The sequence below is a fragment of the Nematolebias whitei genome, chromosome 6 (assembly GCF_014905685.2).
Source record: "Nematolebias whitei isolate Nwh7 chromosome 6, NemWhi1, whole genome shotgun sequence".
In the NCBI taxonomy this organism is placed as follows: Eukaryota; Metazoa; Chordata; class Actinopteri; order Cyprinodontiformes; family Rivulidae; genus Nematolebias; species Nematolebias whitei.
The window spans coordinates 31,653,189-31,668,336 of record NC_056503.1 but is presented as its reverse complement, the minus strand read 5'-3'; the positions used below and the strand labels follow the sequence as shown (position 1 = coordinate 31,668,336).

The 15,148-nt window shown below is 41.3% G+C and overlaps 3 protein-coding genes across 3 annotated transcripts in view; 2 read left to right on the top strand and 1 right to left on the bottom strand.

Annotated features, from left to right (window-relative positions):
• Positions 1-5,488, top strand: part of six5 (SIX homeobox 5) — an 11,847-nt gene extending 6,359 nt beyond the window's left edge. Inside the window, exons 2-3 of the mRNA XM_037678187.1 lie at positions 1,682-3,150; positions 4,827-5,488. Coding sequence (XP_037534115.1) covers positions 1,682-3,150; positions 4,827-5,488 — 2,131 coding nt within the window. The remainder of the gene's footprint in view (positions 1-1,681; positions 3,151-4,826) is intronic.
• A 2,040-nt stretch (positions 5,489-7,528) lies between these two features.
• Positions 7,529-9,680, top strand: six9 (SIX homeobox 9). Its single transcript, XM_037677515.1, has 3 exons — positions 7,529-7,909; positions 8,740-8,900; positions 9,513-9,680. Exons 1-3 carry the CDS (start codon positions 7,529-7,531, stop codon positions 9,673-9,675), a joined length of 705 nt encoding a protein of 234 aa, XP_037533443.1. The 3' UTR covers positions 9,676-9,680.
• Positions 9,681-9,936: 256 nt separating this feature from the next.
• The window catches only part of qpctla (glutaminyl-peptide cyclotransferase-like a), an 11,122-nt gene continuing 5,910 nt past the window's right edge, over positions 9,937-15,148 (bottom strand). The window contains exons 4-7 of the mRNA XM_037677516.1: positions 14,017-14,178; positions 12,791-12,890; positions 12,596-12,712; positions 9,937-10,245 (exon numbers count right to left, since the gene is read on the bottom strand). Coding sequence (XP_037533444.1) covers positions 10,100-10,245; positions 12,596-12,712; positions 12,791-12,890; positions 14,017-14,178 — 525 coding nt within the window. The 3' untranslated portion in view covers positions 9,937-10,099. The remainder of the gene's footprint in view (positions 10,246-12,595; positions 12,713-12,790; positions 12,891-14,016; positions 14,179-15,148) is intronic.

Here is a 15,148-nt window from a genome sequence, read left to right as displayed (position 1 = left end):
ATAAGAGGTGACGTTCATCTTCAGCTCAGTTGAGGCTCTGTCACATGTCCACGGCCTTGGGGAAGGGAGTGGTGAGGAAACAGTCAAAGCATCTTTGTTGTTTTCAAAACATTCCAGGAGGAGTTGCGATAAATCCGCTGTCAAGGCCACAGTTTGGGTCAGGCAGAACTCATGAATTGCTGTTTCTGTCTTTTTAAAGTCTCGCTGGTATATATTCTTCTGATGGAACTCCAAAATAGCCGAATTGATCCTTTACGCCAAAAGTCGAGCTCACAACTTCTCCAAGATTATTCCCACCATTCATGGGTGCTGCCAGAAGTTCACGATAACAGCTGCTCCAGCTCCCTGCTGCAGCTCCCCAAATTCAGTCTGAGCGCTGTCGAGATTCGACACATCCACACAAATTTATAGACAATCCAGAATTCACCAGCCAAACAGCAAAATAACGAGTTGTCATCATGAATCCAATTTGTTTCCTTCGAGGTAAGACGGTCCTCCTTATGCCCTGAATCCTGTCAGGAGAAGTTGATCAATTTTGTTGAGAGACCAGCTGATCCTTCAAATTAAGAGGTATGCAGAAGGAAAAAAAAAAAGAGTATTTTTAAAGGTTCACAGGACAAAAGAGTGGAAGCAGGGAAGCGGGTATGTGTGTGTGTTTGTGTATGTGTTTGTATGTGGGGGGGGGGGGTTCATATTTATTTAAAGACATAGAAATAAAAGAGCTTAAAATGAAAAACAGGGTTAAAAAATAAAAGACCCTGAAATATGTAAAGTAGCTTTACAAAATAAAAGTGTCACAAAATTAAACTCCATTATTAATTAAATAAATAAATAAATAAATCTTGAAATAAATAAAAATAAATCTTGAAATAAATCTCAAAATAAATCTTGGAGAAAAAACAAAATATATTTAAATATTTTATTTCACGGGAACATTTATTTATTTAAAGAAATATGTATTAATAATTTTTAAATAACACTTTATTTAATTTTGAATGAAATGGCTTTCATATGTTCAAACCCTGGTCCAGAGGCCTTTCTGGGTGGAGTTTGCATGTTCTCTCCGTGCATGCGTGGGTTTTCTTCGGGTACTCCGGTTTCCTCCCACAGACCAAAAACATGCATGTTAGGCTGATTGGTAACTCTAAATTGTCCCTAGGTGTGAGTGAGAGAGTGAATGGTTGTTTGTCTCGTTTGTCTCTATGTGGCCCTGTGATGGACTTGCGACCCGTCCAGGGTGTACCCTGCCCCTTGCACAGTGATTGCTGGACATGGGCACCAGCAACCCCCGTGACCCAAAATGGAATAAGCGGGTAAAGAAAATGGATGGATAGATGGCTTTCATATTGGAGAACAATGAGGACACAGATTTAGTCTGGATTTATAATGACAACTTGGTCATATTGTTTACATGCAAGAGAAAGCTAATATTTTAAAAGTGGTTGCTTTTGATTTTTATCTGTATTTAAATGCCTTCTCAACTAAAAAGCACATTTTGAATAGCAAAAATACACCCTTGAGAGAATGTTACAGTTTCTGAAGATCCCAAGATAGCGGGTATTCTCTTAAATTTAATAAACTAGTAATATTTGAAAGAAGACTGGATTAAAAATAATAATAATTTGATTTAAATAAAAAGTTAGTAAACTGTGTTTATGTAATTGTTTATTTTTTATTTCAGTGAGTCTGATGGAAACCACAGCACTGAGGACGAGGCGAGCGTAATGGACGATGCACCTGACAAACCGGAGGATGCTGCCACCTCCGCAGCGCCCATCATCTCCGTCTCTGCCGTCCCTTGCAGCACAGGAGGTCAACTCATCCTGAACGGGTCCAGTAGCTTCCTCACAGCCTCCCAGCCTTTACTCCTCAATGGGAACTCGCTCATCTCCGGTGCAGGTGCAGGCGTAATAATCAATGGTCTGAACTTGGGCGACTGTCGTACAGTCACCCTGAGTCCCGTTGCCACCAACTCTCCTCTTATCCTGAACGGGGCTCAGGTATTAACCAAACCTGGGGTAAGTGGGCAGCTGCCGCAGCAGCAAACAGCTGGAGCTGAACAGGAAGTCTCAGTTGTGGCGGGCAAAGTTCTGAGCACCAACAACATGCCAGTCCCTCAAACTATCATTTCTCCACCTCTGCAAGTCAAACCAGAAAACCACAATGAAATGGATTTCATTATTGTTCCTAAATCAGAGGGCAGCAGCGAAGCAGTACCGCCGTCATCTTCATCTTTATCCTCCTCACCAACTCTGTCCTCTCCGACCAGTCTTACATCCATAGTTTTGGCACAAACCCCCCAGCACCAAGCGTTCATAACCCCCCCAGCTTCCTTGTCATCTGCAGGCAAGGTTTTTTCTACTTCTGCAGTGACATTGTCTGGTCAACACACCAGTTGCGTGGTCAGCGTCACCTCTGGTTGCCAGTTAAACTCCCCCAGCTCTGTGATTTCCTGCAGTGGCTCCGCCCCTCAGGCCATCTCTTTGCCTCAGGTTGTGCCTTCCATTCAGGGTGCACCAGTATCCCATCTGGTCCAGCAACCTTCAGGAGCCCAAGTGTCTCAGTGCCCTCAGCTGGTCCCGGTATCTCCCCTCCCCTCACTGGCTCCTCATTTCCAACCCGCCCAGACTCTGAACACTAGCAACGGACCGCCACAACCTCAGCTAGGTGCCTCTACAAGCTCATGTCAAGGTGCCACCACTATTGTTTCTATCTCACAGCTCACCAGTAACAGCCTCAATCAGCAGATGATGCACCAGCTGGGAGAGCAAACCTCGAGTCCCCCGCCGAGCAAAATCCAGGCTGTTTCTGTATCTTCTGCAACACAGGTGGTGCCAGCCCCTCAGGCCAAAGGCAACATGGCAGCACACCCGCTCTCACTGCCTCAACTGGTCCCAGTTTCCTCCAACCAAACCCCTTCCAACATCTCTTTCCCACAAGTGGTCCCCGCTAGCTCGTCTCTCTCCATCCCCGCCGCCGGGATGCCCTTACAGATCCTGACTTCAGCTCCAGCTGCAGGAGGGGTTGCGCCAAGCCCACTCAGAATAAACCAGCTGAGGCCCATTCAGAGTGTGGGCACCTCAACCAGCATGGCCCCCCCAGTGCAGCTGCTAAACCCAGGAATCATTCAGCTTCCCTCTGCTCCTCCAGGTATACGGATTACGTCACATTTTATTTTTTTCCCTTAAAATAATAATAATTAAATGTATTTTAGTACAAAGCAAGAAGATGAGCCTTTGAGGTGAACCTGAGCTGAAACTTTTAACATGAGTACACAGAGTGGTTACTTTTACACTGAAACTAAATATTCAGTGTGGATTATTCTGGTCTGTTTTTACAATATGCATTTTTAGATTTATTATTTAAAAAATAGTATTCTTTAAACAAAAGCATATTACCAGCCGCCGTGCACGACATTTTAAACAAAGGTCTTGTGTCTGTTAGCCATCACAGTAGGTTTTGCTACGACCACACCTTATTTTAGCTCAATATCTGGAAAACTCACTAACTTATAGTCATCTGTGTTTCCTAAGTTCAACTAGGGAATCTGTGTTTTTGGTGATAATGTAGTGTTAAAGTTAAAAGGAGCACAAGGCTTTGCTAAAAGTAGCTAAAGGCTTGTTAACAGCTAAAGGTAGCACAAGACAAAATGAACGAGTATGCCAAAGTAAGTTTCAAAGATTTGTTTTCAAAGGTGTTGGAGAGATCTCAGTGCACGTCTGTGGGAGAATTTGTATTTCAAATAAAGATAAATATTTTATAAAGTCTTAAAAGTTACAAAAACTAAACGTTGTAGTCAGAATATCCTGAAAGAGCTGAACATTTTGACATGTGACTAGGTAAAATGTTAAAACAGGTGCGGTTAAAAGAATAAAGAGAAACAGGATCAGTGGTTCTTAAACTGGGGGTCCATGACCCAGTGCTTGAGGGTCCCCCCCCCCCCCCCCAAATATTATTATTTTACAAGCACATAGATGTTTAACAACTTGTTAAAATACACCAAAATGCAGGAAGTCACATATACTTTATTCAAAATTTTCTGGGGGAAGACCCCCCAGACTCCCCTCCCCCAACAGCCCACCCACTATTTGCATTCTGGCATGGATCGGTTTACAAATTAAGCCCTGCTACTTGGTATGACTACTGTTGTGATTCTGTTGTTTTATTTTGTTAAGTGTGTCTTGAATGAAAAATACTCCCATGTTTAAAAACAGAAAAATTGTATTAACACTAATAAAGAACAGGTCTTAAGTATTTATGTTACACAAATATTTCCATTGCATTAAAGAGACAAATGGAAGAAAATTATTTAATGAACATGAGGGTTATGAGGCAAGAACCACTGCTGTAGAGCATTCACACTATTAGCTGCGGCAGCCAATTTAAAATGTATTTGTCCATGTATATCTACATTGTTAGTTTTATTTAAATCCATCCACTGGTTTATGGGATATTTTGCTAACGGGCAAACAAACTTAGACCAACATGAACATTTGTACAGTTGCTCGCCTTTTATCACAACCAGTGATATTAAAACTCAGGAAAGGTGGAAATCCAGTCATAAAGAGAACATAGGGATGGGCAATATATCAATATTTTAAAAATATTGATATATTAATTTTGGTCCATATCGCCCAGCCCTAAGAGAACATTTACAAATGCTTGAAAATCATAACAAAAAAAATTACCATTTCTGCCAAAACTGGATAGTTGGTTGAATGTTTCAGCTTTAGAACAAGGTTCTAAACGTTTGTTGCTTCTAACATGTAAAGAACATTTGGAACATAATGAAAGTTGTCTTGATTGCTGTCTTTTTTACGTTTTAGGTAACCTCGTTCTCAGTGGAAGCCCCTACCTGAGTGTCCAGCAAGGCAAGCTGATTCTCACCATCCCAGCAGGCATTCAGCTCACCAGTTTGCCCCTGAAACCAGTCCTAGATGCTCCGCCCATCCCTGCAAGTGGAGTGACTTCAGTTCTCAACCCCTCCACGCCTCTGGTGTCCTCCCAGCTTCCAACCACCACTTCCAGCAGCCTGACGTCTCCTCTGAATTTCATCAACTCATCTCTGTATTGTGCTCCGGAGTCCGCGATCGCCGGCAGCCACGCTCCTGCCGTCTCTCACTCTTTCGATCAGTCGGTCATCTCCACAACTCCGAGCGCACTCACTCCAGAGAGCATGCTCGCGCTCAGTCCTGTCTACAGCGGCGTGGGACCAAACATCCAGCTGTCCCAACCGGCGTGGAGCCCCGTGCCCCTCTCGACGTCCACAAGTCTAACTCTGTTTGACGTCCGAGGGAAGGGGGAGCTGCACGTAGATCCTGCTCTGTTAGCCCTGCCAGGGGGGGAGTCCCTCCTCCTGGGAAGCCCCTCTCCGAGCCAGGACGAGGAGGCGAGCTCACCTCTGGGAAACCCAGAGGAGATGGACGCAGACCCTAAGATCCTCACTCAGCTCCAGTCTGTCCCTGTGGATGATGATCTGGGCCTTTAGTGCGTTAAAGCCTGGTGAACGTAAAGCTACAAAATAGCAAATACCCGTTTATTTCAATGACTTGACTGATTTTATTTCACATTATAGAACCTTTAATATCTTTTTATACATGTCTAAGATGGTTCGAAGTGGCACTTTTGAGAAATATCCTGCGCAGTTTTCGAGGTGAAATTATTCCTCTGGGTTTTTTAAGGGAGAATTCAGCATCTTGACATTTTTATGTAAACTTTCACACGCCCCGTTGACCTGGATTCATCTGATTTTGGCTCATCTTTGAAACTGTAAAGATCGTGGGAGTCTGGAGTTTTTTTGCTGGCAGAAGTGGATTCACCACAAAAAGGACAATCCAGCAAAACGGTACCAGTCTGAAACCAGTTCACTGCCAACCTTTTTAGATCTTCTGGACTTTGCTCCTCTATTTTTTACAATCAGAATGTGCTTCTCTTTCAACACTCCAGAAACATTTTTAGAACGACAACTACAGTAAAATTACTGAAGCCTGGTGTGAAACGTGCAGATTTACTGCATTTAATAGTACGTTCTTGATGACTATCCTGCAGTTTTTAAACAAACATGCCTCTTTACATTAGTGGAAAAAAAACCATAAAGGATATAAAAGGGTAATTGAGAGTTTCATCTCTATGCAATGCATGTTCCAGTGGTGGCGTCAAAGAGCTGAGACTCTTGGGAGATGAAGCGTTGGCAGTGCAGTACACTAAAACCTTTACTATGATTTAACTTCAATATCAAATGCAGCCAAAATCTCAGTATATTAATACTGATAAGTGCCTTATTTGTAAAGGATATTGTAATTGCTTTAGCGAAAACCAAATTCCTAAACACTTGTTTTTTTCAATTGATCAGTGAAACACATCGTGATCATTTTGATTGCGTAATCATTGTTTGAGCTCGTCTTTCTGTATATTTTGCACATTTCATTCAATATGTTTACGTAGCGTTGCCGTGTTCATATGACAGCGAGCGGGCTCATATGGTCCAAAGCTCCACGTTTTTCCATTTATTTCAGGATTTAAATGCTAACGAATGAGTTTCCAGCTGTCATAACACAGGTAGCATTTAGTTTTTTGGCCATTTGTGGTACACGAATATACACTTCAGTGTTGCATCGAGTTACAATAATGGCCTTTTTTTTTTCGTAGTATGTTTTGTACCTTTGATCTATTTAAAGCATGTACCAATCAGTTTAGTTTTTAAGTAAAAAAAAAAAAACACTTGTGAAAAACGCACATATAGGAATTTACATCAATTTTTACAGAGGTCACTATGTGGTGCAACTTATTTCATTGATTTTGAGGTCATTTATGCTTATTTTAAAAATAAACTGTGCTCCTTTTGTCTTGTCTCGGTTAAAAAGTTCAAACTTTTCATATTTTGTACCAAAGATTGCTAACAGTAAAGCTTGTGAAGGCTTTTATTTGTACCCTGACATTTATTGGTAGCATGCCATTTTTGTTTTTATTGTCCTGTTCGTCACATATGACTCCAAATGCACCAAAGATATCGTATGATTTTTATTATTGTTTTGAAAAGGGATCGTTTGTGTCTGCCATTAAAGGTTCTTGTTTTTGTACCCAAATGCATTCTATTTTTTATATTCCACAATATTGTAATAAACTACATTTACAAAAAAGCCTGTGTGTTTTCCTTCAGCAGCTGTGTTTTAGAGACGGTCATTGTTTATCAGGACATTTTGCCTCTAATTTGACAACAAAATTTTATTCAAATGCATTATTCTCTCCCGGCAATGCAACGTTCAGGCGTTTCTTCTGGTTTGTACAGTAGCAAAGCTCCCAAATATGCATGAAGGTGCGCCGGCATGTGTTTGTACAAGAAGTGGGGGATATCTGGAGTGTTTTTGTAACCCTGATGGGCTCAGGTTACCTGTGGCAGGGTTTGATGATGAGTAATGCACACATGCAGGTTCACTTCGTTTTTGTTCATCCAGAAGCTCCAGCTCTCCGATGAACAAAGTCAAAGGAAGTTAATTCATCTGTGGACCTCCCTTCTTCTCCCACAGAGATGATCTTCACAGCAGAACAGGTCATGTGTGTGTGTGAGGTCCTCCTGCAAGGTGGTTACATGGATCGGCTCTCCAGCTTCCTCTCCACTCTTCCTCCCTCTTCTTCGTGCCTGGGGGAACTAGAGAGCGTGTTAAAGGCCAAAGCTGCTGTGGCCTTTCACCAGGGGCGCTTCTCGGACCTCTACGCCTTGCTGGAGGGCTTCCCCTTCTCCCCACGCAGCCACTCGTTCCTGCAGCAACTCTGGCTGAGAGCCCACTACGCTGAGGCAGAGAAGCAGAGGGGTCGGCCCCTGGGAGCTGTGGGGAAGTACCGAGTCAGGAGGAAGTTTCCTCTACCGCACACCATCTGGGATGGAGAAGAGACCAGTTACTGCTTTAAGGTAGAAACTCATCAACTGCCATCTAGCTTGAGGACTCATTGAAATAATGTCCAACCCTCCTGTTTTGTTTTCCTGCATCAACACACCTGAGTCAACAGATGAATTACTTCTATAATGTCTGCAGAAGCCTGTTAATCAGTTGATTCAAATCAGGTGTGCTGGAAGAGAAAAACATCTAAAACATGAAGGACAGTGACTCTCGAGGACTGGACATCTTTATCCGACATCTATGAAGCTTCAGGTTTTACACAGAAACATGTCCACAGTTGTTCCGTTATTTCTAGATGCAGTTTTATTTCCCAGACTGGTGAACCTCTGCCCATTCAATTGATTTTTATATGGTTTTATTGGTTTTGTCTGGAAACATTTTAGTTGTGTTGCTGCCATCAAATTCAAAATTATTTAATTTTTTCCCCATTTGGATTGATGCAATTTATTAAACATTTAATATGTTTACTATGTTCCATTGTGAATTAAAAAGGAGTTTGTGAGATGTGTAAATCAATGCATTCTGTTTACATTTTATACAACATCCCAACCTTGGTTATATATGGTTTTATTTGTGAGTACTTTTACTGCAAAATTACCAAGTAATAATACTTGCAGAAATGTTGCATAACTTGTTTCTGAAAAAGGAAAACTAAAAAGGACTGGACATGAATATTCAGGTAATAGGACACTGATCCTTTATGTTGCCTTCAAAGACCTTTCTTTTTCATGCACACACAATAATTCTGCGTTCACACACCAAGAGTTTTGAGAAAACTCTTTTTCTTTCTTACAATCACGTGTTGTCACTTATTTTAAAGTTGTTCCAACTCTTTGAACAGGAAAAGTCTCGGGGTATACTAAGGGAGTGGTACCACTGTAAGCCGTATCCGTCTACCCGGGAGAAGAGGGAGCTCGCAGTGGCCACCGGCCTCACGTCCACCCAAGTTAGCAACTGGTTCAAGAACCGGCGACAGAGAGACCGAGCTGCAGACGTTAACAGGTTGTTGGCCTTCAAACTCAAGCTTCTCAATAATTTAATGCCATTATTTTGTGTTAAATTAAAAAACAGCTAGTTTTTCTTTTTTTACACTGCTCTTTAAGTACAAGTGAAAAACAATTTGAAAATGTGGAAGGATACAAAGTGATTATACGAACCGTTAGTATAAAACTTAAACGTGCTTTAACTTGTGTTCAGCGGCGCCTCGAGATGAGGGGTGGCCATCGAACCCCACCCCCAGCTCCTCCTCAGTGGCGCCCCTGCATATTTTTTGACAAATAATTTGACATGCCATAATAAATTTAGCATAAAATAAATAAATAAATGTTACAGTGGAAACTAGCTGAGCTAGGCCAGATAAAAACATTAAATCTTTTGGGCTAGTACTTTATTTTTTTTTCTATCTACAACCTGAACACCAATGGTTTTAATTTGTGCAAACCATTTCACTTTATAAAAATCTTGATATTCTTCTATTATTCTCCATTTTCCCAAGTATTGTGATAATACTTACAAAACTAAATTACTTTACAGTACATATCCTCCACACATTGTATTTGATGTAACAGCACTCTCTTGTGGTTGAAGTGAATCTAAAGACTTTTCTCCCTTCAGTTTCCAAACATCTGTGAGTGGAGGACCTTCAGACGTCTACCTCTCTGACAACGAACGCTCTCCTCCTGGCGGCTCACATTACCACCACCACCACCACCACCGGACACCTCCACCCCTCTGCCATCCACCTCTTCCTCTACATCAAACGAGCGGAGAACGTTAAGAAGTTTTCTCTTTATTGACACCCAAAGCAGGACAAACATAAAAAAACAGTCAAACATATCACCAGATTAAATTATGAAGCCTCACAGATGACAATGACAGACTAAACATTGTGTAAAAGCTTTTTAAACACGACGATGTACCTTGCAATGGCTCACTTTAAGAAGATAAAGTGCATCTTCAACATGTTAACAGGGTAAATCATTAAGGCTACCGAGGTTTCCCCACTACTGAACCAAAAAAGAAACTTAAAATTGATTCACATTTCCAGGAGCTTCTGAGGATGTTGACACAACGCCAGATTCATTCTTCCCTCCAAACTGAGGACATCCCTATCCTTAGTGTCCGCTTTGTCCCGTTTAGTTTGTCTCACCAGAGACTCTCATGATCTGGGCTCTCCACCTCAGCCATTTAATAGTTTCTGTTCATAAACCCAGGTATTCAGCCAGAAACACAGCCAGGATTTTAGTGAGGTTCTCCACGGTCGGACGGTGCATGTTCTCCTCCGAGTCGTCCAGCGTGTGCCAGAACTGAGGAAAGGGAGTGGCGATGACATGAAGCACAGGGACGCCTAGAGGAAAACGACAGATATGAATGAGATCACAACTTTAATGTACGTCTACTCTCAGCTAAATCCCAGAACGACTCCTGTAGAAGGTTTTTACTTTTCGTTCATGGATAGGTTTCTTTTCCATTAATTTGAACATTTGTGTCGCAAATTAAACTAAAATAAAATTTACTTTAAGAGTGTATTTTGACAATATAAACAAATGTCGATTACAATGCGAGCAAAATGCTCAAAAAGACTCGGAAGACACTAGATTATCAAACTAGTTTACAAACTATTCTTGCTTGAAAAGACAAAAAATAAATAAATAAATAAATATATCACGTAAAACTGTTGAAACCTTATGAAGGCACAGTCGGATGGTCTTTTGTTGAGACTAAAAGGACCAACAGTATCTCATCAAGGATTTAATCCTAATCAGGTTGAGCCTCACTTTGGGTCTGCAGCACTAAAACATCTTTAAATGATATTTTTTTAAAGATTGAAAGCTCATTCCTGGCATATATAACAAACACCTTTTATGCCAGAGTTTTCCATCCATCCATCCATCCATTTTCTTTACCCGCTTATTCCATTTTGGGTCACGGGGGTCGCTGGTGCCCATGTCCAGCAATCACTGTGCGAGGGGCGGGGTACACCCTGGACGGGTCGCAAGTCCATCACAGGGCCACATAGAGACAAACGAGACAAACAACCATTCACTCTCTCACTCACACCTAGGGACAATTTAGAGTTACCAATCAGCCTAACATGCATGTTTTTGGACTGTGGGAGGAAACCAGAGTACCCGGAGAAAACCCACGCATGCACGGAGAGAACATGCAAACTCCACCCAGAAAGGCCCCTGGACCAGGGTTTGAACCAGGGACCTGCTCGCTGAGAGGCAGCAGCTCTACCAGTTGCGCCACCGTGCTGCCCGCCAGAGTTTTCAACTAAAGTCATCTCATGGTGAGAAAAGAAGCATTTGTAACTATTCCGGTCAAACTTTGAAATAAACAAAACATTATGCACAATATTATAATGTTAGTGACTCTCAGCTACTACCACACCAAATTGTAGCTTAATGTCTGTAAATCTGAGTTGTAGCCATCTTTGTGTTTTCTAAAACTAGTTTGCTGTGGAGGCCAGCTTGAACTGACCTGGCTCCAAAAATTAAATCAGTTGTAGACGTACACACACCCACTATTTCCTGGAAGTTTCATTAAAGTCTGTCGAGTGCCTAATGAGATATTTTGCTAACAGACAGACACACGAAAACATAGTCTGCCTTTGCCTTTCAGGGACGGGGCATAATGTGATTCTACCATGTTGTATCACAAAGTGATCTACCATAGTCCCTTGTTACTTTGCGGTTCGACTTTTGCGGACTCGCTCTTTCGTGTTTTTTCAAAGTAAGACAAGAAAAAAAAAGATTGTACATGACACACGACTGCCAACTTTAATATTGCTCACGTGATTGGGACAGTATAGAGATACAGTAAAAAGTTAACAAAAACAAAAAAAAAAACTTCAGACAGGCGCTGCCATTTTTGTAGTTTTCTCTCAATAAGCCTACACCGTTTGTCACTCAAAAGGACTGCATTACCCAGAAGTCAACAGTGCTTCCAGCCGTTGCTTTCTGCTGAAATGGAGGGAAAGTTTTGATCTGATCCGAAAAAGTTCGGTCTTTATTCATAGGGACTTGGGCGCTCAGTGGATGCAGAGAGCCGTACGGAACCGACCGGGAATTGGACCAGAACCGGACTTCCAGCATCATCAGTCAATCTGAGAGCTGCTCGCCAGTCAAGAACGGGTCCAGAATGTAACCCCCGCGATAAATGAGGGACTACTGTATATTATATTATATTATATTAGTACTCAGTAAGAGATATTACTTCTTTTGTTAGGTTGATAAATAAAAACAGTGAAAGGCTAAAAAATAAAAGATACAGCTGTTCTAGCATTAATTAACACATATCCCAGTTAGCCTAGCTGTATGGAAATAATCAGAAAATGGCAGTAATAATTTTATTTTAGGCCATAAAGGATGTTCCAAAGTTTTTTACTAAAAGAGAATATTTTACTGCACTTAATGCTTTTATTACAACTTCCACTTTAAATAAAAATATTTAGCAAGTGATCCTTGCCCCCCCCCCCCCAATCTATAAACTTAAGTTATTTTTCGTCCATTTTTCATCATTTTAAGAGGTTATATTCAATTCTATGTCATTTGTTCATGTTTTCTAAACACAACACAAAAACTAGTTTACATGTTTCTGTCAAATAAAAGGTTTTAAACAAATTTGAGGACTTTTTGTCATCTAGTGTTGTGGAAATGAAGGAGAAGGCTCTGATCACTTCTGTTTAAGCTCACCTTTGTGAAGGAAGGGGATGTGGTCGTCTTGCACAGGTCCGAGGTAAACGTCCTTCCTGAAGTATGTCTGCTCCGACGGGTGGGACGTCAGGAGACCCTGACGGTGGAGCCTCTTCTCTAGAAACGACACGAGGGAAGAGTTTGGGGCTTACGACAGCGTGAAACATTTAAGATAAAGTGACAGACTGTGAATACCTGCAGCGATCAGGCGGTCGAACCATTGTGCCGTGTTATCGAAGTGATTTGCAATCAGCGGATTGGGACCACCGAGCAGGTCCAGCAGCACAAAGAGGTCCTGGAGATCAAATATAAAGTCAAAGAAAGGAAGTAAATAAAGATGCAAGTTTTCTTTTTACAGTAAAAGTCAGGCAGTAACTGGATTTGGGTTTATAATAAATGTACCAATAGTGGCTGGTAGGATGGATTTAAATCTGTGCTACAAATTAAATCAATTTATCCTGTTTGTGAGCATTCAGTTTTAACACTAAGGGGTCGGCTCAAACGTAAGAGGTTTATGTTGTTATAACTATAAAGTTCATAAAAAGATTTTACTACTAATTAATGTTCCAGTTTTATGCATGAAAGTCTTTATTAAATGGTCATATCTGACTCGAGACTAGGCCTGTCACAATAATTTTTGCTGGGCGATTAATCGTCTCAAAAATTATTGCGATAAATGAAAATATTGTTTGAAATTTGACAGTAATTTGACAGTAATTAGTAATTACTGTCAAATTTAAGAAGAAATGTTGGTTAATTTTTGTGTGTAATACCTTTTTTGATCACCGGATGGCAGTATAAGACTGAACCGAAGGATGAATAGTGAGGGAGTGCGCAGCATATCTCTAAGAAAAATGGGCGGGAGGCCCCTTGACATGACACGGGCTGTCTCTCGTTCCTGTTTTTCGGTTCTCAAAAAGGCGGACGCTTGGTGTGGTTTGAGCTCTTTAGCATAGCGTTTGTCACACAAAGCTTTTACTTTTAAAAAAAATAAATAAATCAGTAAACAAGTTCTAAGCTTTTTTTTTGTGGAGAAAAACAACTTTTTAGACAAAGGCACAGGTTTCAACCGTGAATTTTGGAGCTTCGACAAGACAAAGTTTTTTCCCTGAGGTCAGACTGTTAGTTTAGCTCGTAGCTTAGCTGCTCAGTTTAGCTGCTTTTAACGATCCAAAAACACGATTCTGGATCGTTAAAACAGATTTTAAAGAGAAAGGGAGGGGTCGGTGAAGAGCACCAGAGTTGAGCCTTTTGTCATCCAGTGTCTTCAGTAGAAAGAGACACAAAGAAACGATAAAGCCGATAAATGAAAATGACATTGATAATTTTATCATGCAATTCATTGATTTATTGTTTATTGCGACAGGCCTACTCGGGACATGTCTGGTTCTGTGAGTTGTGTTTGTCAGCTGTGCTCTCACCACGGCCTGGAGCAGGGTGATGTGTGAGGAGGCTGCGGGGTGAGGCGTGTTCGCCATGAGCTCAGCCAGGTGACGGGAGCCATACAGCGAGTCTGTGGCGGTCCATTCTTCAAACGACTCCTCGCCGTCAAAAAACACAAGTTGCAGAGTCACCGGGAGTTTCTAAGATGGGAAAAAATAGAACGGTGACTCCAAAAAGCCTCTAACTTCATCATCTGGTTTCACAGTTCGTAAAGACAAACAGCAGCTGAAGTCGGGTTTTTTTTTCCTTCTGCAGTGTTGTCACAGTGCATGTTCCTCTAGTAGATCACAGCCTCTGGAGGGACAGTGTTATATCCAGATGACTGCTGCAGTCAGAACCGGAGCCTGAGTCAGCATTTTCAAACACGCTGCAGCCTCGGAGGCAGAGCGATGAAGGAAACGGGTCAGAAGGAGCTTGTCAGCATCTTCCATCTTTACACCTCTCCAGAGATAAAAACACAGAAAAGCACCACATAAATAGGAACACAGTTTGTCAGTTTCTGCTCCAGTTGCAGCCTTTATCTCAGATTCAGCAGCTTGGGGCAACTCACTGGGGGCAAGCAAACTTCTCCTGATCTAAGTGCAGGATGGTGTTAGGCATCTAGGAGTTCCTATAAAAGTATCTGCTCCTTAATTATCAACTATGCTAATAATTAGCAGCAGGTCAAATACACAGAACCTGCATATGTAATCTGAAAAAACACACAAAAAAGACATATTTATCCGAATAATCAGTTTTTCAATTTCAGCCATGAACAACCGTGAACAAAATTGTATAATTTTGTTTAAATAATTATTTGTCCTTTGTCATGTATGAGGGGCATTACTCTGTAAATCACTGCAAGTCTAACTAGTTGTGTTAGCTCTTTCTATCTTGATTTGATTTGGTTAAACTTGTGGGTCTAGACATACTACACACAGAGCTTAAGGTTTATAGAAAATGAGGTTTTTGGCCATAAATGATCTGTAGCCGATTATAGTTTAATAATTTTTCACCATTCAACAAAAGCTGATGTTCAAGCTCAAATCTGTCAAAGGATCCTCGTGAAATTTAAATTCCATTTTAATTATGATGTGAGCATTAGTCAAGTAATTTCTGTGTGAAAATAAT

Bases quoted from the DNA above. Each gene is read 5' to 3' on its own strand.
- six9 (XM_037677515.1), top strand. From the start codon at position 7,529: ATGATCTTCACAGCAGAACAGGTCATGTGTGTGTGTGAGGTCCTCCTG. The intron at 7,910-8,739 runs GTAGAAACTCAT...CTCTTTGAACAG, and splicing joins AGACCAGTTACTGCTTTAAG to GAAAAGTCTCGGGGTATACT. The intron at 8,901-9,512 runs GTTGTTGGCCTT...TTCTCCCTTCAG, and splicing joins CGAGCTGCAGACGTTAACAG to TTTCCAAACATCTGTGAGTG.